The sequence below is a fragment of the Prunus dulcis genome, chromosome 1, assembly GCF_902201215.1.
Source record: "Prunus dulcis chromosome 1, ALMONDv2, whole genome shotgun sequence".
Classification (NCBI taxonomy): Eukaryota; Viridiplantae; Streptophyta; class Magnoliopsida; order Rosales; family Rosaceae; genus Prunus; species Prunus dulcis.
Window position 1 is genome coordinate 39,848,074 of NC_047650.1, and position 24,330 is coordinate 39,872,403.

At 36.5% G+C, this 24,330-nt stretch overlaps 3 protein-coding genes across 5 annotated transcripts; 2 read left to right on the forward strand and 1 right to left on the reverse strand.

The window, feature by feature from the left end:
- Nucleotides 1–758: 758 nt before the first annotated feature.
- LOC117624069 (kinesin-like protein KIN-4C) lies at nucleotides 759–11,776 on the forward strand. 2 transcript variants are annotated; one of them, XM_034355199.1, is made up of 28 exons: nucleotides 759–873; nucleotides 1,010–1,200; nucleotides 2,046–2,192; nucleotides 2,282–2,434; nucleotides 2,516–2,766; nucleotides 3,277–3,455; nucleotides 3,673–3,797; nucleotides 4,119–4,155; nucleotides 4,239–4,330; nucleotides 4,419–4,535; nucleotides 4,623–4,736; nucleotides 4,815–4,898; nucleotides 5,036–5,243; nucleotides 5,904–6,004; nucleotides 6,275–6,373; nucleotides 6,453–6,566; nucleotides 6,633–6,749; nucleotides 6,837–6,917; nucleotides 7,406–7,477; nucleotides 7,553–7,646; nucleotides 7,720–7,751; nucleotides 8,143–8,228; nucleotides 8,773–8,844; nucleotides 8,944–9,171; nucleotides 9,315–9,447; nucleotides 10,035–10,121; nucleotides 10,236–10,796; nucleotides 11,066–11,776. In XM_034355199.1, exons 2-28 carry the CDS (start codon nucleotides 1,090–1,092, stop codon nucleotides 11,390–11,392), a joined length of 3,822 nt encoding a protein of 1,273 aa, XP_034211090.1. In that variant the 5' UTR covers nucleotides 759–873; nucleotides 1,010–1,089; the 3' UTR covers nucleotides 11,393–11,776. The 2 variants fall into 2 exon arrangements, with proteins under 2 accessions (XP_034211090.1, XP_034211099.1); XM_034355208.1 differs by having other exon boundaries at nucleotides 7,553–7,634.
- A 554-nt stretch (nucleotides 11,777–12,330) lies between these two features.
- Nucleotides 12,331–17,522, forward strand: LOC117624082 (kinesin-like protein KIN-4C). 2 transcript variants are annotated; one of them, XM_034355216.1, is made up of 13 exons: nucleotides 12,357–12,663; nucleotides 13,071–13,187; nucleotides 13,273–13,389; nucleotides 13,477–13,557; nucleotides 14,394–14,465; nucleotides 14,586–14,679; nucleotides 14,775–14,806; nucleotides 15,051–15,124; nucleotides 15,779–15,841; nucleotides 15,960–16,104; nucleotides 16,322–16,768; nucleotides 16,912–16,926; nucleotides 17,054–17,522. In XM_034355216.1, exons 1-13 carry the CDS (start codon nucleotides 12,559–12,561, stop codon nucleotides 17,186–17,188), a joined length of 1,497 nt encoding a protein of 498 aa, XP_034211107.1. In that variant the 5' UTR covers nucleotides 12,357–12,558; the 3' UTR covers nucleotides 17,189–17,522. The 2 variants fall into 2 exon arrangements, with proteins under 2 accessions (XP_034211114.1, XP_034211107.1); XM_034355223.1 differs by lacking the exon at nucleotides 16,912–16,926 and having other exon boundaries at nucleotides 12,331–12,663; nucleotides 17,054–17,486.
- A 795-nt stretch (nucleotides 17,523–18,317) lies between these two features.
- Nucleotides 18,318–22,969, reverse strand: LOC117615950 (argininosuccinate lyase, chloroplastic). The gene is made up of 6 exons (XM_034345132.1): nucleotides 22,540–22,969; nucleotides 22,061–22,441; nucleotides 20,599–20,747; nucleotides 19,740–20,031; nucleotides 19,251–19,415; nucleotides 18,318–18,886 (listed from the first exon to the last, which is right to left on the reverse strand). The coding sequence occupies exons 1-6, from the start codon at nucleotides 22,861–22,863 to the stop codon at nucleotides 18,629–18,631; spliced, it is 1,569 nt and encodes a 522-aa protein (XP_034201023.1). The 5' UTR covers nucleotides 22,864–22,969; the 3' UTR covers nucleotides 18,318–18,628.
- Between the last annotated feature and the right edge of the window lie 1,361 nt (nucleotides 22,970–24,330).

Here is a 24,330-nt window from a genome sequence, read left to right on the forward strand (position 1 = left end):
ATTTTACACAAGAATTGCAATCCATGCAATACGTGAGCTTGCCATATTTTGCCCACTATCTTGCACTGTTGCCGTACTTGCATAAATGCAATCAAGGGATGTGTTGCACTGTAGCTCTAGTGGTAGTTCTGCGGGTGTCAATAGTGTCCCAACTCCCTTTCCGTCCTAATAATTTGGAATGAATTGACACCAAAAAAACAAACAAACAAACGGAGAACAATCTACACCGAAAACTTTTCCTTTGTAGTCAAATTCTTTGCCAATTAGGTTATGTGACCTATCACTTAATTTCTTTTGTCAATGAATTTGAATTTAAACATTAGCTTCTTATAGTGAATTTTTTTTCCTTTGTGAGAAAAAAAGAATGGATGTTAACAACTTTCCACTTATAACATTATCATGCATACAACTATTTTTTATGGTTTTTGACTCATGACTATAATTCAAAACTGATAAATTTTCACCGAAGTAAAACACAAAACAGAGCTAGTTGTTCCAGAAAGCAGCCCCCCTTGGCCCAACTCAAACCGCTTCTTTAGGAAAAACATTTCCAAAATTATTTCAGTGGGCCAGGCTGTTCCGGGATCACTACCAATTTCCAAAATTAAAACCCGCTAAGTACCGTTCGCCGGAGCACGTGCCAGTCACGTGACCTCCCTATATTTTGAATTCGGACTTGTCCGCCATCTCTCAAATCTACTTTAATTTGACCCCCGTCCCCCTCCCAATTCAAATTCCCTGCCTCTCTCTTTCTCTCTCTCTCTCTCTCTCTCTCTCTCTCTCTCTCTCTCTCTCTCTCTCTCTCTCTCTCTCTCCTTTCAAACCAAACAGCCAAAATTGAGAGCAAATCCCATTCTGGTCCACCTTCTTCAGGTGCAACTCTCTCAGATCCATTAATATCTTCCTACTTTTCAGCTATCATTGTCTAATCGTTTTCAATTCTTTTTTGCTATTTTTGTCTGGTAATTTTTGTGCGAATAATTTGGTTCTTACTTCTGATTCTGATTAGGGATTCATTTCAATCTGGAGGCGCGGGGGGGAGGATTTAGGATTTTCGATTTCTTGAATAAAGCTTTGCTTTAGGTCGAGATGGATAGTTCGGAATGTGTTCGAGTGGCTGTCAACATAAGGCCATTGATTACCTCCGAGCTTCTGATAGGCTGCACAGATTGCATTTCTGTTGTTCCCGGTGAACCCCAGGTAGCTTTTTCATATTGGTAGAAATTTTAAAAATTTAAGGTGAAGTTTTGGTTTTCATATTTGGGAATGTCAAATGTGGCTGATTGAGCTATTTATTTTGTTGCACATTAATTTTTGGCATGTAAATTTTGTACATGAATGGCTTATTTGGTGCCCCTAAGCTTGGGCCCGGATAGAACATAGTAGAGATATGAGATGAGAAGGTTCTCTTAATTTTCACTCAAGCTACCAAAACATCCAAATATTACTACTTGAATAAAATATGTGTTCACTATGTCACTCTTCATTCTTATTTCCAAGTAAAATCCTACAATCTGATTTTACCTTTTTATAACTTTTAGTTTCATATAATGACTAACAAACCCTGACTTTTTATGTTGGTTTTTCTAACTTTCTGTTTCTAACTTTCTCATATTCTATCTTCCAAGTTCCAATCCTTTCAAAATCGGGGAAAGAAGAACTTGGGATCCCATAGATTATTTATCCCTCTTTTCTTGGCTTTTGTTTTTGGTAAAGAGGTCACTTCTTTCCTATCCAACCAGTTTCATGGTTGCTTTTTTCTCCTTTACCAGGCATAGTGTGTTTAGGGTTTCAATGATCTTTCGGCATGAACTTAATGAAAAGTCATGATTCAAGTGAGTAAATGGTCTAATCAAAACCCCTGTTTGGACTTCTGTTGGTGTCAGGGGGTGTTTATGGGACGAAGCTTTACAAGTTTCTTTATGTCAAGTAAAAAATTCTTAATTCTGTAATGTGTGTTCAATCAAGTTTGATTTTTTTCTTTCAATAATTAAAATAGAGCATTGAACGTACTAGTAGTGAGTGATCATGGGATATATGTGCAGGTGCAAATTGGGTCACATTCATTCACATATGATTATGTTTATGGCAGCACCGGATTTCCTTCCAATGCAGTATATGATGATTGTGTTGCTCCACTTGTCGACGCGCTCTTCCATGGATACAATGCGACTGTGCTTGCATATGGACAGGTTTGATATTTATGAAATCTCTTTTTGTTGGTTTTGTTTTAACTTATGTTTAGCTAATATAACTAAGTTCAATCCATTTAATATTGCAGACGGGTTCTGGGAAGACTTACACGATGGGCACTAACTATACCGGCGATGGAACTAATGGGGGAATTATACCCAAAGTGATGGAAAGCATATTCAAAAGAGTTGAGACAAAGAAGGATACTACAGAGTTTTTGATCAGGGTATCATTTATTGAGGTACAAAGATTTCCATCAGTTCATTAGTATTCTCTTTAAATTATTTGGTTTGTGTGTTGATCTTGTATGTCATAATGGCAGATATTCAAGGAGGAAGTGTTTGACTTGCTTGACCCAAATTCATCATCACTCTCTAAAAACGATGGGGCAGCACCTACAAAGCCTGCCCCAGCAAGAGTGCCCATACAAATTAGAGAAACAGTGAATGGAGGGATAACACTTGCTGGTGTCACTGAGGCAGAGGTTAGGACAAAAGAAGAGATGGCATCATATCTCACCCGTGGATCGTTATGTCGTGCTACTGGGAGCACAAATATGAACAGTCAATCAAGGTGCTATGCCTGACTTTTCTATTAGTTAGGATTAAGTAGTTTTGTAATATAAAAGTAGGTCATGAATTGATATTGTTAGCAATATCTTTATTTTCTTAAAATAATTTTACTCTCTGTTCAGGGCGTGTTGAATTCTGTGTGTTCACATTATGCTTTAATTCATAATGCCAAAGTTTGTTATGTACATCATACTATGCGCATGCACTTTATCCTTATTCCTTTTTCTGTTTAATGTGGAATGGAAGACTTAATTATCTAATCAAAATAGCAGCAAGTGGTGTTTGTGGCAGATGAATACGACAGTTTTTGCTTCTAAGCATTATCATGTTGAATTAACTCAATAATTTCCACATTTGTTTGCATAATTTTTAGTTATTCTTACTTCTAAGATTTAGTTCTTTTTTTTTTTCCAATTTTTAAATAAGCTTTTAAGATTTGATTCATTATGGATGAACTAATGTATTATCCTTTTTGCTTCTTTTGTTTTTTGTTTTTCTTTTTACAATGCAGTCGTTCACATGCTATCTTCACAATAACTATGGAGCAAAAGAGGACTGCTCACTTTGTGAATGGAACAACTCATGATGATATTGGTGATGATATCTTATGCGCAAAACTCCATCTAGTGGACCTAGCAGGTTCTGAGCGGGCAAAACGAACAGGCGCAGATGGCATGCGCTTGAAAGAAGGTAATTATGAGGTTTCTTGTATGGAAGCTTTCTTGTATAAAGGAATTATGCACTAGGCTTATGATGGGCCTGCAGAAAAATTATCATCTTTATTACTGGATATTTGTTCTCAAATAAATCTGATAAATTACCTTCGTTAGCCCTTTTAATCTTTTTCCGTTTTGTTTGAATTGCCTACTGCTTGTATTTTAAGATAAATTTATGGTTCTTGTAATAGGCATTCATATCAACAAGGGCTTACTCGCTCTGGGCAATGTGATTAGTGCCTTGGGAGATGAAAAGAAGCGGAAAGAAGGTGGTCATGTTCCGTATCGTGATAGCAAATTAACACGCTTATTACAGGCATGCAAATTATTTCATTTCCTTTTAGTTCTTGTTGTACACTTTATTGGAGCTTGTAAGTTACAGACATATTTTCAGCATCTACAATTTGCTTGTGGTCTTGTGGATAAGTATTCTTTAGAAATTTTAAGAAAAATGATACATAGTGCAGAAGTTTTATTTGTTATGCTGAAATTTTAACATTATTAGAAAAGAAATTATCGAAAATATAAAAGTATAATTTTATATCTCGAAGCAGAAGTGCTTCACTGTCTGTAAATAAACAAAAGTAAAGGTGCTTTACTACTCTTCTGACTAATCTTTTGCAATTTGAACTTTTAGGATTCTCTCGGGGGAAACAGCAAGACTGTGATGATTGGTACGTTGTTTTTCCTTCTTAGATCTAAGCTTCATTGGGCGTCAAGACATGCATTTCTAATTATTCTATTTTCATTTGCTTAGCTTGTGTTAGTCCAGCGGACACAAATGCGGAAGAGACGTTGAATACTCTAAAATATGCGAATCGTGCGCGCAACATTCAGAACAAGGCAGTTGTAAGTTTTAGTGCAACACAATTATTTTTTGATAATGTTTCATCTATTTATTTCTTTTATTGATTTTATCTTTTATTTTAAATTTTAGATCAACCGTGATCCTATGGCAACTCAGTTGCAAACAATGAGGAGCCAGATTGAGCAGCTGCAGACTGAGCTTCTGTTTTACCGTGGTGATGCCAGTGCACCATATGATGAACTTCAGGTATTCCACTGTGTAAACATAAGCTCTTTAGCACCTTTATTATGTGTCTATTGCTTTTAGATTTTTCAATAATTTCAAATTTTCTAGATCCTGAAGCACAAAGTATCATTACTCGAGTCAAGCAACATGGAGCTGCGGAACGAGCTTCAAGAACGCCGAGTCACTTGTGACCATCTAAAGCAACGTGCTCTTGATGCCCAGGTATTATAACAAAAAAATAGTTCAAAAATTCTGTCATTGATTAATATCTAGCCATGAGACTAATATCCAATATTTCAGGTTGAAAAAGATAAACTAGTCATGAAAATTGAATCCGCCCGAAGTGGTAAATCTTGGGATGAGATTGACTCTAATTCAGTTCAGGTTGGTGTACACTGATTTCTCTTATTTTGTGTGTGTGTTTATTTGTTTTCTGGCAGCATGTTTTTTTTTTGGGTGTGACTGCTGCTTGATGATAAACAAGAAACTCATCTGAGACATGGCTTTTAATCTCTTTTCAGGACTATGACTTGCTAAAAGGTTATTTGTCAAAAATCCAGGAGTTAGAAGGGGAATTGTTGTGCTTGAAAAACTTAAACAACTCAAAACCGAAGAGAATTCTTCACTGTGTTGAGTCAGATGATGATGGCTTTCACTCAAAGAATATATTATTCCCCACTATTAATGAGTATTCATCTGATTATGATACCAAAGCTGGGGATATTCCAGGTATTATGAAAAACGCTTAGAATTTCATCTGATTTCTTGCTTTCTCTAGTTTGTTTGATTTGGTTGTACATTATAATTTCATCTATCGCCAAGCTTGATTTCCTGAGTGCTACTTTCTGCCACAACTATCTGCCAATAATTTTTGGTGTTATAGAACTGTGGAGTGCTAATGGGTAGGATAGACAAATTATAGTACGGGATATTTCCTGCAATTGAAAGTTGTTGTCAATTTGTTGTAATTGCAATTCTTTTGGTACTTTTTTTAAAAAATTATTCTTGATGATATTGGGACTTTATCTTAAATTCTAAGGGTAGTATATGTAAATATGAGACTTAACTTCTATTTTTTAATTTTTTTTAAACATAATAAGAGGTTTATTGAGGATTGTACGGGGTAGGTAACAAAGGACTGGTTGGATAAAATTTGTTCCTGGTCGTCATTGTAGGGTTTGATTTTCTGGAGATATACCTTTGTTCCTCTTTCATGTGTCGTGTTGTTCTTTTTGTGTTATCCTTGGACATTTTATGAAGTTTATAGCAGCTACTAGGTTAGGTTCTTTATGTGTTTTAAGTGCGTAACTTGTTCACTATGCTTGTACCATTACTTTTGTCCTAATAACGTCTTTGAGTTTCCCATCAAAACTTTTAATTTATGTGTAGATGAGATTGAAGATCATGAAAAGGAGCAAGAATATTCTTCACTTCAAGAAAAATTTGATAGAGAGCTGAAGGAATTGGATAAAGCTCTTGAACAGAAGGAGGTGAGGTTTCTTAATTTTTGACTGCAGTGGTAGATTTATTTTGGTTGCCCATAAATTTGAAGAAACCCTTCACTGGAAGGGTATTGTGAATGGCCTGCTAAATTGTTGCCAATTTTTTTTTTTTCCGTATAGATGACTTGTTTAAGTTTTAAACTATTTCTTTCCGCCCTACTTTTTTCTGGGTTATGCTTTGTTCATTCCCAATTGTTGTGGCTTTCTGGTCACTTTGTTTTATTTTATTTTAATTTGGTTTGTTTTGATTTGTTAAAGGCTGAAATGAAGCGGTTTGCAACTTCTGATACCTCGGTTCTTAAACTACATTATGAGAAGAAAGTTCAGGAGTTGGAACATGAGAAGAAATCACTGCAGGTTTGTTTCTTTCTGGTATACTTATGCTGTGCCCGTGATAAAGGTCTGGCTCACAAATCTGCCTGTTCTGATTCTGCAGAAAGAGATTGAGGCATTGAGACACAATCTTGCAAATATCTCATCCACTTCTGATGATGGTGCTCAAAAGCTGAAGGAAGATTATCTACACAAATTGAACGTCCTTGAAGGACAGGTGATTACAAATGCCTTAGTCTTTTGATGGAAATTGCATATCTTGGGCTTAAATTTTTGTTTGCAGGTTTCTGAGCTGAAAAAAAAGCAAGATGCTCAAGCTCAACTTCTGAGACAAAAACAAAAAAGTGATGAAGCTGCAAAGAGACTTCAGGATGAGATCCAGAGAATAAAGACTCAAAAGGTGTTTGTTGCTAAAAATGCGCCTGTTCATGCAAATTGATATTTTAACATTTTGTTCTCATTATTAACTGCAATGCTTATTTCTTAGGTTCAACTGCAACACAAGATCAAACAAGAGTCTGAGCAGTTTAGGTTATGGAAAGCATCACGAGAAAAAGAAGTTCTTCAGGTATATGGATTTGTTGAGTAGCTTGCATATGTAAGTTGTGGTTTTCTGATGGATTAGGCCACATCATTTGCAATACTTGTGATATGCTTATCATGTAAATGATCTAAGAATGTGCATATGGTATAGTCATGGTGCTCTGTGGCCTACTGTTTACCAATCATGTGGTACTTCTCAATTTTTGTTACTCGTAATTTTTGGTCAACAACAATCATGATTTAGAAAACACATTTCATTGAATTTTGAAAAAAAAAAAAAAAAACACTCCAAAGTCGTCATTTTTACTTTTGAAATGTTATTAATTCTTTTTTATATCTTTTAGGTTAGCAGAAAGCTACTTTTGCTAGATGAATAACATGAATTCTCCTTTTGTGTAACAATTTTAAGATGCTGTACATACTGTAGCTTGACTATAATGTCTTTTCATTTTTCTAAACTATTTTGTAAATAGAGAGCTAAGGAATCTTCCTTCTTTTTTTGTCAATTAACAGCTCAAGAAAGAGGGGAGGAGGAATGAGTATGAGATGCATAAGCTATTAGCTTTAAATCAGAGGCAAAAAATGGTAAGAAAATGCTTATTAGGATTTGCTTCCTTCATTTATAGGAATATATTCTCATTTTTCTCTACGTTATGTCAGGTTTTGCAACGAAAGACAGAAGAAGCTTCTATGGCCACAAAAAGGCTAAAAGAGCTTTTAGAATCCCGAAAGACTTCTTCACGTGAAACTTCTGGTCATGTGATATTCCTCTTTTATTTCCATTTTCATGTCATTATAGTGTATTAACAATTAAATGTTCTATGCAGGTGCTGGAATTGGCAGTGGTCCTGGAATTCAGGTACTTATAAGTTGTAACTCTATTTATGCATCTAATAAGAAAGAAAAGAATCATTTATCAGAAGGAATTGCTTGTTTTTATGATATGGAGTTGGATTAATGTTGTGGATTTATAAACATCATACTATTTATGTCTATGCCGTATTGAACAAGGCCCATGTGTTTGATGTGGCTTGATATTGTGACTTTAACATCAGTTAGTTTGATTTTTTTAAAGTTTCCTGTGTTATTATTACAACTTGGAAATTGGAATGCTTGTGATGACGATCTAATTGGATTTTAAGTCCATTTGACTGCTTATAACCTCTTGATATTTATAATTTTTTGGTTACAATAACCTCTTGATATATTTGGTTGTGTTTATATCCTACATTGAACTTTTCCCCAAACAGGCTTTAATGCAGGCAATTGAACATGAACTTGAAGTCACAGTTCGGGTGCATGAAGTACGATCTGAGTATGACCGGCAAATGGAAGAGTAAGTCTTTCCATTCTAGTAAACTACTTTATAAATTGACTTAAATGGTCTTGACTCTTGAGATTTTTTGAATTGACTAGCTTGAAGATTATACCCTAAATTATGCTTTATGTTGAATTTTCTCTTAAATTTAGTTGTGTTGTGCCAAGTATCATTTTGAATCAGGTAATTTTTTTTATTTAAAAAAAAGTCTTTTTTATCCTGCTAGTTAGATTGTATAAGTTACAGAACTGGCTATGAACTTTCTCATCTTCAGTTAAATAAAAAGGGTTTGTGCACGTATTCTATATTTACTTTCATGCACAACCTGTAAAAGAGTCTGTCTCCTAGATTCCTTTTGGTTCAATTTGAATATGTTTATAGTCCCAGACAATTTGTATATTGTCTAACTGATTGAGAGTGCAACAGTTACCCATACACTGTTTTGTTTTTCATTTGAAACTATCTATGGTTTTTTGTTTTTACCAATCAAGTTTTTGAGTGGGACAGATTTTTATAACATGGCAATTCTATAGAATCAATTTAATTACACTTGCTATTGCAGGCGGGCTAGGATGGCCAAGGAGGTTGCCAAGCTAAAAGAAGAAGCAGAAATGTTAAAACGAAGTAATTTAAGGTGAGTAATTTTGGAGATGAATATTATGTGTGCAAAATGTCTTCTTTATTGTTTTGTGCTACTGTGACATTTATGCGTATTGAACGGTGTTGATTGCAGTGATTGCCCCCAAGCAATGTCTCCTGGTGCAAGAAATTCAAGAATTTTTGCACTTGAAAACATGCTTGCTACTTCATCTAGCACCCTTGTTTCTATGGCATCACAATTGTCAGAAGCAGAAGAGCGTGAACGGGGTTTTAGTGGGAGGGGACGCTGGAACCAAGTTCGGTCCCTTGCTGATGCCAAAAATCTGATGAATCATTTGTTCTATTTAGCTTCTTCCTCCAGGTATTTTGGTCAAAGATTTCCCCAGAATAGAATTCTTGTTTAAAAACAAACCTTTAGTGTGTGTCGGCGATTTTCTCTCTCTCTCTCTCTTAAGTATTTACTTTTGCATGCAACTGAAAACAATATTATCCCTGCTTTTCAAGGTGCTCGTTACGAGATAAAGAAGTGGCATACAGAGAAAAGGATTTGGAAATAAGAGATTTGAAGGAAAAAGTAGTAAGCTTGAGTAGTTTGCTTAGAAAATCAGAGATGCAGAGGGCTGAGCTTATTCATCAGGTAGAGTCTCAGATTAGCTTATATGGTTTTTAGTGTGATACCATGCTCTTTCTTCCTGTAATTAAGCTCCAAGTCAATTGAATTATTTTATAGTACAAATAAATAGAATTGAACATGGAGTAGAAGGGACAACAAGCAAATGGAATTTGATTTATATTTTAGCTTTATTAGTGTTTATCATGTGAATGTATGTGCATATTTATGTGTGTGAGGAAATTCGACTTGGGTTAGCTGTCCAGTGATTGAACTGGACTTTGACCACATAGCTAATTCTTTTTTATGAATTTTCTTTTTCAGTTTCAAGTGACAAGTGAATAAGACCATTAGAACCCCTTAATGAAATGGTCATCCTGGTCCTTGCATTATTTTCATGATTTGGCATACTGCATTAAACTTTTCTATGGTATCTAATGGATGAGTTATTCCTTGCTATTGATCCTTGTGCAATTATGTCCTTTCTGTGTGAATTGTTAAATTTGTGCACACATTTGTTTTTGTAGCATTAGAAAAACTCATTCAGTTTTCTGTCATTTTTTAATGATCTGGAAAATTCTTGTTTGGTTAATCTTGTATGAACTTTGCAACAGAATTCAGCCTTGAAGAAATATGCCATGAGCTGTTCAAGGGATGGTGACCTAAACAATGGAGGACACAAGTATGATTTGCGCAAGCTGGTAAGTTCTAGAGGCATTTCCCTTTGTTAGTTTTTCTTGCTGCTTACTACAATGTTTGCTCTTTTACTTGTTATTCCAGTTGACAAAAAATTGTTTTCTTTATTCTCTATCCAGGAACACCGGGCATCATTCATCTTGGAGGATATGGATACATCTGATTCAGACAAATCAGATGCAGATAAGGATGACGAGTGGGTAGCATCTGGGAAACGAAGATCTAAAAAGAGAAAATCCAAAAGTGGAAGTTCAAGTGGGGGGTTTCCTTCATCAGATAGTCATGATTTGGGAGGCTTCAAATTGGATGGTTCAGGTGAGGGGATTGTTTCTGTGAAGAAAAGTGAATCAGGCATGTGCTGCTCTTGTAGCAAAATCTCCTCATGCAAAACTAGTAAATGTCAATGCCGATCTAGTGGTGGAACGTGTGGACCTTCATGTGGTTGTGTTGAGGCAAAGTGTTCAAATAGAGAATCTGTCTCACAAGAAGTGCTTGAGTCTACACAAGCAGAGACGGCTGAAGGGATTGGAAACGATATAGGGACTGATGAAGCAGAAAAGAATCAGCTACTTGTTACTCATGGCGCAAGGCTACTTCAAAATGCATTGGTTGAGAACTCTAGTGAGACAACTGATGTTGATAAACCAAGGAGGGCTCTATCAGAGATTGGAAATACGTTGGTATACTTTAGTCTTACTGATAGACTTATTAGATGCATTTTCGGATCAAATATCGTTTAACTCTGCTGGACTAATTTCATTCACTCATACATATGATCCAATGGCTTAAAGAAATTTCTATAACTTTAAAACTTGGTGGCTAACCATTTTGCATTGCACAGTTAATTTGTTCTTGCTTGATATTTTAGAGTTTCATTATTTTGAAACTCTCACTCTTATTTTGTCTTACATTTTTGTGGTTGTTCTTTGGTTTCTATCATCAACTACAGGTCAAATCCAATGCACCAAGACCTATCCAAAGAAAGAAGTGGCGAAAATCCACAGTACAACTTGTTACAAATGCTCCGCCTCCCTCGCAGCCAGAAGTTGCTGAAGCACCTCAGAGGCCAGATAACAGAGGGCACGAGACAAGCATCCCTATGAAGCTACCGAGGGCCATGCGATCTGCTGCTTCAAATGGCAGCAACCCATTTAGAGAAAGGAATGCCGATAAACCAGATCAATCCGGGGTCAATAAGGAAGGTGGAATTCCTACTCCAAGAAGCCCTCTCCGGCAGAACAGAACATCAGATGAGAAGGAAAACCGTGGCCTTTAACTTTTATAGCCTCTCCCCCATTGGAATTGTTTATGCCATCAGTGTGAAGCTTAGGGGGGTGTATGCATTTATAGTGATGTAGGCTTAGCATGATTTTGTTGAAGGTTGCTGCTAGTTGATGGCGAAAATACTGCGGCTACGTGGATTGATCAATCCGGAGCCTTGATTTGTGTTTGATTGTTGAAGAAAGATGTAGATGAGTAGGCCTTTCTTTGCTGCTGTGTTTAGATGGTGCTCAGGAGTGTTGTTACTGTTATGTTCTGTCCACAATTCTTAATGGCATTGTAGATACAAACTGATCCATTCGGAGAAATATCTTCCACATGAATGATGCTAAACTTGCTTGGTTTTTCCATAAAATTGTATTGCAAAGATTTTATTGAAGGCAATGAAATCATATACCATCTTTCCCTGAAAATAGAGAAAAACAAATCATGAGTTTGACTTATGACATGGTTTAAAGAGGAAATTCGAAGATTCAAAGAGATGCGATTAAAAATAAAAAAGATAATAAAGTTGATGGAAATGACAACTAGGGCAACATTAAATCTAGTTAAAAGACAGTTATAGCTATTTTTGGAGATCATTGACAAAAATGCAACTTGAATATAATTCATGAACCATTTTAACAATTAAGCCTTTAAAAATTTTTTGAAAATGTCATGGACAATATCATGTTTCTTTGTTTTTTACAGTGTCCTTTTCAGTAATTTTTAAAAAATATAAATTGTAATTATTTTCTTAAAAAAATCAATGGCTGAAAATAGCACCACTCGATCAAAATAGAAAAATTTCCCCTTTTTTTCTTTCTCTTTTTTGAATTCAAATTTTGAGCCTTGAAAAAAGAAAAAAAAACAAAGGAGAATGCAAAATTAATGATAGGTTTTGGTCAACGTTCATTTAATTTGACGTGGCAAAATTGAACCAGAGTTTCCCTCCTTTTATTTTGATTATGATTATTTTTATTACAAGTTTATGCCGTCGGGCGTAAAAGGAATCCAAAGTGAAAGAGGTCCTCCTCCTCCTCCTCTTCTTCACCACATCAACACTTCACAGTCTTCACTACAGAGCCTCCGGATCCGATCCATACCCTCCCGAGCTCGCCGATTAGGGTTTCAGATTCGTCGATTTTCCAACAAATTGATCCGATAGCAGAAGGCCGGAAGATGAAGAAAGGCAACCGTCACTCGAAGCAAATCATTGATGCATCCAACTCCGATGATTCCGAGAAGAAAATTCACCAACTGGAAATCGAAAACAAAGCTTATCAGGTCGCTCTTTTGTTCTTTCTGATTTCATTTTTCTTTGAAGTTTGGAAGCCTGTTTGGATGCTGAGAAAATTTTGAAATTAAAAAAATAAATAAAAGAAACTGGAAGCGCGGGTTTCAGCTTGAATGAGATTGAATTGATGTGAGTTTGTTTGGAGTTAATTTTGTTGATTTGAAGTATGTTTGACTGGTGAGAAATGCAGTAAAACAGTGAAATTGGGGAAAGTTCACTCGAGTCTGTTTGGTTGATTAGGAAATGTTGCGAAAGAGAAGATATGCAATTGAATTAATCTGATTATGTCAGTTAAAAGTAATGTGAACTTAAATTTTAAAATTTTAAAATTTTAAAATTAATTTTGAGTTTCTTACTTGTGAAAATCTCTTAAATTTCTTCTGATGACAATTAACAGAAGGAGGTTGAGGAGCTGAGATACAAGCTTGCAAATGTTTCATCCACTTCTGGTGACAATAGTGCTCAAAAGCTCAGAGAAGATTACATTCAAAAGTTGACATTCCTTGAAGATCAGGTCGATTTTTTGTTAGAAGTTGTGACAAGGTGTTTAATAATAGTATTGCATTGCATGTTCTATATCTATAAATCCATTTGTGCAGGTTACAGTGTTGACGAGGAAGCTAGATGCTCAATCGCAACTCTCAACCCAAAGAAGACGAGGGGACGATTCAACAAAACAGTTTCATTTCGAGATTCAGAGATTGAAGGCTCAGAAGGTGACATTTTTAGTTAATGAGGCATGCCTGTATGAAATATTGTGAACTTTCGTGCTTCAGTGGTTAACAAAATTTTGTGCTGTTTAGGTTCAACTGCAATGTAAGATGAAGCTAGAGTCTGTGCAGTTCAGATTGCATAAGGCTTCGTTGGAAAAAGAAGTTCTTCAGGTATATGATTTTCAGATCTTGGTATTACATTGATGCTTCTATATTGGTATCTCTTCCTTCTCAAGTTCTCTGAGATATCATGTTTGGCCGTGGTTGGTTGAGGGTTCAGTGTCTTTTCAAGTATTTTTGTATGTAATTGCCCTTTCATGCTCAATTTTTTTATCAACCATCTAAGAATGTAGTATTATCAAAGTTTTGCATATCTTACGAAAAAGAAAAAATTCTTATAAGTGGTCTTTTAAAAATCTTGATCCAGCAGCGTTGCTCTGATTAAGTAGATAAAGGGCATGGCATGTGAAGCTATCTTCATCATGTCTATGTTGACATGTAAAGCTGTGAATAAGCTTTACAATTAGAAATTTTGTAGGTCTTTTATTTTATTCCTGATGAGGTTGCAAATTAAATATTACTTAGCTTAAAAAAGAAAAGTATTTGGTATGATTATTAAGTTGTGCACTGGGTAGTTTCTGGTATTGGAAATGCATATGAAACTTAAGGCAGTTTGTTTGAGGCATGCCTATTTTTGTTGTCATGTGTACTCAAATATTTGTTTGCATTTGATATTGCTGCAAACCAGCAACTGGAGATGCATTTTGCATTTCCTCTTCTATTGAATAGCACATTCTGGGAACGTCTGAAGCTTGAATATTGGGTAGAATGGGTTGAGATGCATATCTGAGATTAAGATTGTTGGCATTGTATCTTTTTGTATATGGATTTAAGCTACTAACATGCTCTGCTTAGTATATCTGGAAAAGTTTTTCGGTTAGATTATCCCGAATTTATACTATGTCAAGGTGTATGAATTTTTTCTGGGTATCTTTATGCATCGACAGCTCAAAAAAGATAGTAGGAAAAATGAACATGAGATGCAGAACCTATTGGACTCCAATCAAAGACTGAAGAAGGTAATTTATATTTTCTTTAAGACTGAGATACAATAGATGTACTACTTGATGGAACGCTTTCTATCCGACAGTTTCAACTTGTGTTAAAATAATTCTCTGAGTTTCATTCTTCTGCCTCAGGTTTTGCATCGAAAAAATATGGAAGCTTTCATGGCCACTAAACGGCTTAGGCAGCTGTTAGAATCTCGCAAGGCTTTGTTGCACAAAAAAGATGGTCAGAAACCTACCGCTTGAGTTAGCTTACATTTCTGTTGCTGCAATTGTATAATAGTTAACTTTTCCCCCTCATTTCGGTTTAAACTCATGTAGGTGCTAGAAATGGGAAGATTGCAGCACTTGAGGTATTTCATAACCAAACAAGGAGTAGTAGAATGTGTGTGTGTATATTTGGTGCATATGCTTATATATGCACATATGTATCATCTATAATTTGGTTGTGCTACTAGTGGAATTGGAAATGACAGCCTTTATTTCTTCTTCAAAGAGGTTTTACATGCAATTAAAAACGGTATCTGCTAATTCTTGGGACGTCATTCCAACGCAATCATATCATTACTCTTGACTCATTTTAAATATCTGGTGCAGGGTATTGAGCATGAGCTTGATGACACAACACAGTTACACGAACTATGTTCTCAATATGAGCGTCAAATAGAAGAGTGAGTCCCATTATTATTTTCTTTCCAGGTTTCTGTGATTAATTGAATAATAGCTCTTTCATCTGTTCAGCACTGCTGCTGGAAACTATGTAGCTATGTATTCATATAGTCTCTTCCTCACTTATGCTTTCAACTTAAAACTGTATGGTTTTAGAGAGTTTATGTGCAATAGATTTAACACTATTTCTAGAACTATACAATCAATACAAAGGGACTGATACCTGTAGAGGAGAAGTTAATATAGGGGCTAATAACTTAGATGAAAATAAATTAATCTGGAGTTGGTATAAGCAAACAAACTTTCTCAAATCAGAGTTAAGAACAACTTGCATGAGACGTTGCAGAGACACTAAGGTTTGTTTGTCTTGTTTTTGTAGTTCAGTAACACGTCACTCAAATGAAGTTTTTGAAAATTAAAATTTTCGTTTCTTTATTAAAAGTTATCTTCAAAGCTAAAGTATACTACTGTTTCATGATATGCATGACTGACGTATCTAGTAATTTATTTGTTGTGCTTTGTTTTAATTGTTTTTTTGGAATTTATTTAAATTGTTCTGCTCAAGAGTTCTCGTTGGGCAAACGTTCCCAACCACGTTTTTTCATAGAAGATGGAACTGAATTAAGAAAGGCATATTTCTCATTTTGGATGTTTAGGATGGCTGAGGAAGCTGCAAACCTTAAGGATGAAGCAGAAGCACGACAGCAAGAAATGTCGAGGTGAGAAGTTTAGCTTCTGAATTTTGTTCCTGCAAAGTTTTTGTAAAGCTTTTCCTTAGTGGTAGTAAGTGACCATTTTATGCTTAAGCCTTGCCCTTTTTCCCCCTGCCATGTTAAGGTGCCCATGCCAGGAGAAAGAGGTTGACTGCTTGGAGAAGGATTTAGGTATTAAAGACCTGAAGGAACAATTTGTTAGCCTAAGTAGTTTGGTTGGACAACTAAGATTGAACAAGGCTGAGATTGATCATGGGAATAAGTCACAGGTTAGTGCACTTAGATTAGATGTGGATCAATGCTTTTCAATCTTTTGAATTTAATTTCTTCTTTTTTTCTTTTTCTGGACCTAAAGCATGTAGTGGTTTGAGGGAATGAATTAATTGCAGTGTTCATAATGAAATACAAAATAAAATCCTCGATTATAAACTGAAAAACATGATTTCTTTTATTTTTTAACCTTAAATTACGATGTTTGATGATCAGGGTATTATGAGTCAGCATTCTGTTTCTGTTGGGAGCAATAGTTGCAAGTTAGGGGTGGACTGCACATCCGTATCAGAAAATTCTAATGCCATAAAAGTCAAAACTGCATCAACAGTGTGTTGCTCATGCAGTAAGTATTCTCTGTGCAAGACAATGAAATGCAGATGTCGATCCACCGGTGGTAGCTGTGGGGCATCATGTGGCTGTGCAGCCTCTAAGTGCAGTAATAGAGAAGCAGCAGCCCCAATCAAGTTGGATGACTCGCCACAATCAGAGACGCCTGATGGCGGTTTGAATGGTTCGAACGTCGTTGAAACAGAGAAGAGTAGGATAGTGGCTTCCCAAGGTGCAATGCTGCTTCAGAGTGCACTAGTTGAGAAGCCTGCTGAATCAAATGACAATCTTGGGCCACGAAAGAAACCATTATCTGATATTGGGAACATACTGGTATGCTTCGTTATCCTTTTCGAGCTCCAATTTATTTCCTCAAAGAACTAAATGTTTTCCAGCGAGTACTTTGTTCTCTGCTCCCTAATAGTTTTCTTAACCTTTGTATGGGATGTCTGCGTTTGTATTTGACAAACTTTCAGAAATGTGTTTTTAAGGTACCTCTGATTACACTCCTAATTGCCATTGGCATTCAAAATATACTCTGCTTGTTGGCGTCTATCCCTTTGAGCATTTCATTACATTTCTCCTTGGTCCCTAATTGAAAATTTTTAAATCCTGCAGGTGAATGCAAACGGTGCAAAACCTGGCCAAAGAAAAAAGGGGAGAAAACCGGCAATCCGGCTTGTTACTGTAGACCCAACTTCCTCACTGCCAGTAAATAATGAAGGCCTAAATGAAGCCGAGGATGGAATGTAGGATATATCCATGAAGTTACCAAGGGCCAATACATAATGATTAAATATAAAAAGGTTGACATAGAAAAAGAAAAAAAAAGAGAGGTCAGTAGCACTATGAATTTTTGGTTAGTTGATTGATGATCCTGCTCGGCTAGTGTAAGGCATTGATTGAGGTGAAAGAGAAGAATCGTTGTCTTTCATTTGATAAACTTTTTGGCTCTATAACTAGGCTTCTATGTATGGATGAATGCATAGATTGATATAGTTGATAAATGTCAGATACTATTACTTTTAAAAACAAGGCTTTTTTGTGCAAAGGACCCACTAGTGTAGTGGTTTAGAGTATTTACTCACTCAGGCAAGGTCTTGGATTTGAGTCCTAGCATCCGTGTAGTGTGTGAATTTAGTATGCTATCGTCCATCTCAATAGAAAAGGCCCCCCCCATTCTCTTCTCTCTTTGGTAGTCAAAAACCCAACTTGCCCTCCACCCTCTATCTTCTCTGCCCTCTCCTCCTTCTCTCTTCGACGTCATCAAACCCTAACCAACAATTCACCCTCTGTCTCTCTCCCAATTCTCTCTCTTTCTTTGGCAGCCATTGAGGATTGAGGGAGATCTGAACTGCCATAGATGCGAAATCTGAAGTCAGTTTAGTGATTTTGTTTATGGGTTTTGAGCCTTTTGACAATTGGTGGGTTGACGAGAGAGAGAGAGAGAGAGAGAGAGAGAGAGAGAAGGAGGGGGGAGAGGAGGGGGAGGGGAGAGGGTTGTTTTGGTTGAGTGTGGGTTGGTTGGGCGGTGGGGCTAGTTGAGATGAGGGAGAATGTGGTGGGGGCTAACGACTAGGGAGAAAGAAAGGAAAAAAAAAAGGAGTTATCTTTATTTTGGACACATTTTTTAATTTTTAATAGTTAAATTTACCAAAATACCCATGCCACTTCAGCTGATCTAATGATTTTTTTTCTAAAAACTAACGTAATTCAACAACCTTGTCACGTAATGGAAGTTCAGGGAGGATTGAGTCATTTGAAATGTCAAAAGACAGGGAAATTGAGACTATTTGAAAACCACAGAGGTATTTAAACAAATAAGCCTTCTGAAAAAAACACCAATTCACATTTCAAGGCCTCAACAATTGGATCTCACACATTTGCAAATCTGATATTTAGGATGTTAAGCAAGTCCTGACAAATTTGTTATCATAAAGGCAAATGGAAAAAATTTCCAAAACACGGGACCAAAGAATTCTAGTAATTTATTTCTCCACCAAAAAGGCGGAAAAATTGAATTCATCGTAACAGAAGCACTTCCGCCTACAACAGCAATCTGATCCTTGGTGGGATCTTAACATACTACAAAAAATAGTATACACATCTCGACAGATTTCGTACTCGCTGAATCCGCCTACTCCCAAGACCACGTGATGGTTTCCAAATTTTTTTCAGCTAGCACCATTTTTGTCAAACCTCTTTAGTGATTTCAAGTTTTGTAACCCAGTCGCCAAGTTGACTGGCAACGCAGGCTGACCCTGTGGAACCGTAGGAGGAGAATTTCTTAACTGAATTCTCTACTCCAAGAAACTCGTACACATCCTTGTCAAACACTGGATGAATACTTCTGAGCTCATCGAGACTCAAGTCCTGAAGTTGGCAACTTTTTGAGACGCACACGGCCACTGCCCTTCCAACTATGTCATGAGAAGTTCTGAAAGGTATTGCCTGTACAAAACAAGAACAGAAACTTCAGTAGCAATTATGGACAAATTTGGACTTACCATTGTTAAGATCAGTCGATGGGTAATATATTTTTGGTAAAAACTACAGACCAATGTACACACTATGTTATTTAGGATGGAAGTCTACTGAAATTTGATCAGGACCAACAAATGTTATGAACTACATGTGATGCCAAAACTGCTAAATAAAATGGGTCGTTGAGATCAATGATCTAAAGAATTTCAATAGTTCCAAAGCAAAGCTGCCAGTTATAGAACAGCATTTTTAATCATGAATGGCGATTCAAATTAAAGAAGTTTTAAGCTCGTCTAATTGGTAAAAAAAGAAGGTTGACCATAGAACTTGCCTTCTTCACGAGATAATCAGCAAGTGTTGTGGCATCAAGATGACCAGCAGGTAAACTCTTTTGTATTCTCTCCCTATTAAAAGTAACGTTCTGCGCAAACTCTGCAGACACTTCAAGCATCCCCAATATTGTCTTCACACTGTCAAAGACAGGTTCTTTATCTTCCTGTCTCAAGGGGCAAAGAAAGAACCTTCTATAGTCATACTCAAAATATTGCAGGATTAGTTAAAATACAAAATGAATTTTTATACAATATACATGCTAGCAGAACAGGTTATTGTATGCAGCATTGTGTATGTATGTCAGCAAAGTAAAGTGCATGCAATGTGTGGCCAAGACCTACATTTCAGGTTCAACAACTTAAAGGGTGAAACAAACCCGACTAAACCCCTGTCTTTCCTTGCTGACATGAAAGAACTGATGTCCTTTGAAACCACTAAAGAGGCACACTAGGTTTCCCTTTTTGAAGTAAAAAAGAAAAGATTATACCTGCAAATCACGATTATAAGCAAGGGGAAGTCCTTTGCACAATGTGAGAAGGGTAACCAGGTCTCCTACTACTCTAGCCGACTTTCCACGAACAAGTTCCATTGGATCTGGATTTTTCTTCTGAGGCATGATACTACTTCCTGTTGAAACCTTGTCACTTGGTGTGAGAAATCCAAACTCCTCTGAAGCCCACAATACCCATTCTTCACCAAGCCGGGAGAGATGAATGGCCATAATGGCATTTGCAGAAAGAAACTCCATGACAAAATCTCGGTCTGAAACGGCATCAATACTATATGAAGAAAATAAATTAATCAATTATTTAATCAACGCATAAAGAAGCATGGAATACACAACCCAACAGATTGGACCACAAAGCACAATCACTATACTCATCAAACTGAGATCATTGGGTATACTTAATGCACTTGTATTACTGCACACTAAAGCATGATGAATATAAGATATACTGAACAATTGTGTTTGCCAATAGTGGATAAACATGACTGATCTTTGCTGCCGTTAATGAAAGAATACAGCAAGCATCAGTAATTCTTAAAATTAAAGGAAATGATAGCATATCAGCTGCTTTGACAGAGTTCCATGCAATTTGTTGACTAGAATGGTAAGTGAACCATAGAACTATATGTTGCAAAGTCTCACATGCATTGGAAGGGAAGAAAGAAAAGATGGCATAAGGAATACCGTAAAGTAATTGACTAATTTGTTAACTAATTGGCCAGTTTACAACATCTTTTGCAGATTACCAATGAAATGACGGATCATGAAGCTCCATACTACAGCACACAAGCACATGTCAACTCCGATCCCAACCAAAGCATTATACCAAGGGGCGTACCTGTTCTTCATAGGAGCAGTAAAGTCTAAAGCAGCAGAAGTCATAAACCGATCAATTGGAAGTCCAGTGCCAGCCAATGCACAAGCACCTAAAGGGCAGAAATTCAGCCTCACTCTGCAATCTAGTAAACGACCAGCATCCCGTTCAAGCTACAAAACATAAAAATGCCACAATTTATCTCTTCTAAAGGCCAAGCATATAATAAGGCCAACACAACTACTTCATAAGCACCAACATGCCAATTTTTACATGTAAATATAACCTAATCCACAAATTCATATTCAGAACAACTATCAAGCTACTAAAAACACAAGGCCCACAAATTATATATGTATATGTTAATAAATTAAGCAAACACACTCAGTTGCAATATAATTTTTCCCTAAAAAAATATTAAAGCCTTTTAATATACAAACGAATTTATAGCAGTTTTTGTTTTTTAAAATCTGGGTTAAGAAATAGTAAAAACAACACATAATTATTGGAAGTAAGAGTTTATTTTGGGTACTTGAATCCAAAAAGTTGCTCTTTAAGCCCATAATTTTCTCTTTGAAGTTTGAAATCTAAAGTTTCCCCCACTAATGTAACTGAAAAACAAGATTTTTGTTTTATTTTAAAATAGTTTCAAAAAATATCAGGCCCCAAAAGTCCAGCAAAATATTAAGAAAATGGCAAAATAATAGGGCCCGTCTGGTAACGTTTTCGGAGAATGATTTCAGAGAATATTTTCAGAAAATGAAAACGAGAAAACGAATTTGCATTTTCAGGATTCGAGAATGCGTATGGTAAGTTAATTTGAAACAATTTTAGAAAACAAAAACAGTGAAAATGTGTCTGGTAGTACAATTTGAGAATACGATAAATAAAGAATGTTGCATCATGTAATCAATATGCGAACTATTTTTCTAAGGCATTTTTATTAGTGTCTCATCTAGAAAAAAAAAATATATATATATATATATATATAATTTTAAAAAATAGAATAAAATTATAATGTAAAAGAAATAAAATTAAAATTAAAAAATCTTATGTATTCTTATAATCTTTATTTTAAAATAAATATAAAATTAAATCATATGTAATGGTTTAACTAAATAGACTAAAGTGCAACGAAAAAGGATGGGAGTCGATTGGGTTCGAGTGGCTGGTGGCTGGTCTGTAGTGGTGGTTATGGTCGAGTGACTGGGTTTTCATAATTATAACTCAAACTTTGAATCTGTTTTTAGAAAACGTTTCCTGCGTTTTCACTTCCTCACCACCGAAAGCAAATTACAAGCATTTTCTGAGAATGAAAATGGAAACGGCCTGCGATAATGCCACCAAACGGGCCCTAATTTCCTAAAAAATGGTAATGTAGCTCCAATCGTCCTTCTCATTTTTAAGGGTTTAACGTTTTAGGGTTTATGGCCATCCCACTTCTGTAACAACATTTCAAACAATCATATATTTTCCACACACAAACCTGCTCAACAAACGCCACGAGCAAATGCTGAAGCAGAACAGGTTGAGCCCTCTGCAAATGCGTGTAGCCAGGAACAATCACACCCTCGTTCTCCATCGCCAATTTGACAAGCGAAACCTGAAGATGCTTAATCTTCGCGCCGATGGCATCGATCGCGTCTCGGCACCACAACCGAAAATCGGTCATGACCTGGTCGTTTCGGCTCCGAGCCGTGTGGAGCTTCTTCGCCGGTTCGCCGATCAAATCGGTCAGCGCCGCTTCGATGTTCATGTGCACATCTTCTCTGTCCGTCCTCCACTCAAACTCGCCGTTCTCGATTCGCCTCTCGATCTCGCTCAGCCCTTGGTGGATGCTATCCCGGTCGGAAATAGTAATCAATCCCTAAAACAGAACAAAGAAAAAATATTTCCCGTAACTAAACAGACCCCCAAAACTCAATTCATGAAAAATAAACCCACACACACAAAAACTTCGTTTACCTGTTTGGCTAGCATGGAAGCGTGGGCCTTGCTGCCCAAAATGTCCTGCTTGTAGAGAGCTTTGTCGTAGGAGATGGACTCGGTGAAGCGCTCGACGGCGTCGGTGACGCTCTCTTCGAAGCGGCCGCCCCAGAGCTTGGCCTCCTTGGGCTTGGGCTCTGCGGATTGGGCTTGGGCGGCGCAGCGGACCTCGAGCTTGGACATGGCGATTCTAGGGGCGGGAAACGACGTCGTAGGTGAGGGTCGAGGGTGCTTTGGGATGAAGTGGTCGTCTGAGGGAGAGCAGAGTGAGAGTGAGGAGTTGAAGACGGCTAAGGATTCCATAGTTGGGCGGCTCACTCACTCACACACACGCAGAGAGAGCTTCGGGCGCAATTAGTTTTGTTTGTTTTCCTCGTTTTTTTTTTTTCGCTTTTTTTTCCCTGGTTGCTCCTATGTGGGCCAATAATAAGAATAAATTAGGCCTATTTGATATTGGGCCATGGCTCGGCCCAAAATGGTTTTGATGGCTTGTCTGTCAGCCCATGGCCACTGGCAATTGCCAAGTTGGCTTCTAAGTTGGGAGTCTGGTTTCCGGAGGTTCATAAGTTAAATGTAGTTATTTAAGGTGCATAAAGCCCAATCAATTCTTCATAGCGTTATAATTTGATTTTCCACAGATACAAATATAATGGGTTTTGTTGCTAAATGTCCCAGTTTAGGGTAATGGGCAGAAATCTCAAGGGTAAAAGTTACTAGCTACCCAGTTTAGGGTGACGCACAAAAGAAAGGTTTTTTTATTTTTTACAACACGAATTCTTGAATACAACCTAACCCTAAGCAGTCAAAGTTAAAAGTATAAGTCACACCCAAGGGCGTGGATCTATATTTTAGGAATACTTTGGACACGTCTCTGAAAAAGTAAAAACATCAGCTACAAAATTAACTTCTTAAAATTTCCGAGAAAAGAAATACTCTCAAACGACCATGCTAGGTTATGAATATCTTGATAATGGTGGGAATAGAACAAGTCAACAGAAAGTTAAAGTCAAACCACACACAAGCCTGCCCCATAATTCATATAAAAGAAGGTGTCAAAAGCAAAAATACAATATATACAAAGCGTCATATAGATATATGATATTTATTTGTATATCTCACGCACAATCCTATTAACTATAATATTCGTGTATACATGTTAAGGGGTTTATAGTTTAAATAGTTAAGAGTATTTATCCTTGATGTCCTAAGTTCGATTTTCTCCTCTTTCAATATCGTTTATATAAAAAAATATATATAATAACCATATACATTAAAGTCAAGTATGCAATTGACCCATTAGTGTAGTGGTTTGAAGCAATTGCTCTCTCAGACAAAGTCTTCAGTCAAGTCCTAACATACGTGTAATGTGTATGAATTTAATATATTATCGTCTCTTTCAATAAGAAAAATTCTAAAAAAATAAGGTCGAATATGAAAATAGTTGATGTGTTCTTCAAAAGAAGGTTTCCAAACGGATGAATTTCAATCATTTCGCCATACGAATACGAATAATTGCTTATCAAAATAATCAAAGTCTACAACTACATCTGTCTGTCCAAACTGGAAACAGATCAATATGTCACTATTGCGTGCAAATATTTTGTGAGCCCCTACCAATGATTTCTGTCAATTTTCGTTTCATCCCTCCTGTTTTTTATTTTCTTCTAAAAGAGATTATATAATTAATTGTATTTTGTGACATCTAGCATCTCATTAGGTAGGGTCATCACATGGTGGAATTAAGATCGAACATGCATGTGGGGGCCATTT

Excerpts from the sequence above, each read along its gene's own strand:
- LOC117624069 (XM_034355199.1), top strand. The coding sequence starts at position 1,090 with ATGGATAGTTCGGAATGTGTTCGAGTGGCTGTCAACATAAGGCCATTG. Across the intron at positions 1,201-2,045 it reads TTGTTCCCGGTGAACCCCAG|GTGCAAATTGGGTCACATTC; the intron begins GTAGCTTTTTCA and ends ATATATGTGCAG. Across the intron at positions 2,193-2,281 it reads CTGTGCTTGCATATGGACAG|ACGGGTTCTGGGAAGACTTA; the intron begins GTTTGATATTTA and ends TTAATATTGCAG.
- LOC117624082 (XM_034355216.1), top strand. The coding sequence starts at position 12,559 with ATGAAGAAAGGCAACCGTCACTCGAAGCAAATCATTGATGCATCCAAC. Across the intron at positions 13,188-13,272 it reads TGACATTCCTTGAAGATCAG|GTTACAGTGTTGACGAGGAA; the intron begins GTCGATTTTTTG and ends CCATTTGTGCAG. Across the intron at positions 13,390-13,476 it reads AGAGATTGAAGGCTCAGAAG|GTTCAACTGCAATGTAAGAT; the intron begins GTGACATTTTTA and ends TGTGCTGTTTAG.
- LOC117615950 (XM_034345132.1), bottom strand. The coding sequence starts at position 22,863 with ATGGAATCCTTAGCCGTCTTCAACTCCTCACTCTCACTCTGCTCTCCC. Across the intron at positions 19,416-19,739 it reads CTTATAATCGTGATTTGCAG|GAAGATAAAGAACCTGTCTT; the intron begins GTATAATCTTTT and ends CCCTTGAGACAG. Across the intron at positions 18,887-19,250 it reads CTGATTATCTCGTGAAGAAG|GCAATACCTTTCAGAACTTC; the intron begins GCAAGTTCTATG and ends TGTTTTGTACAG.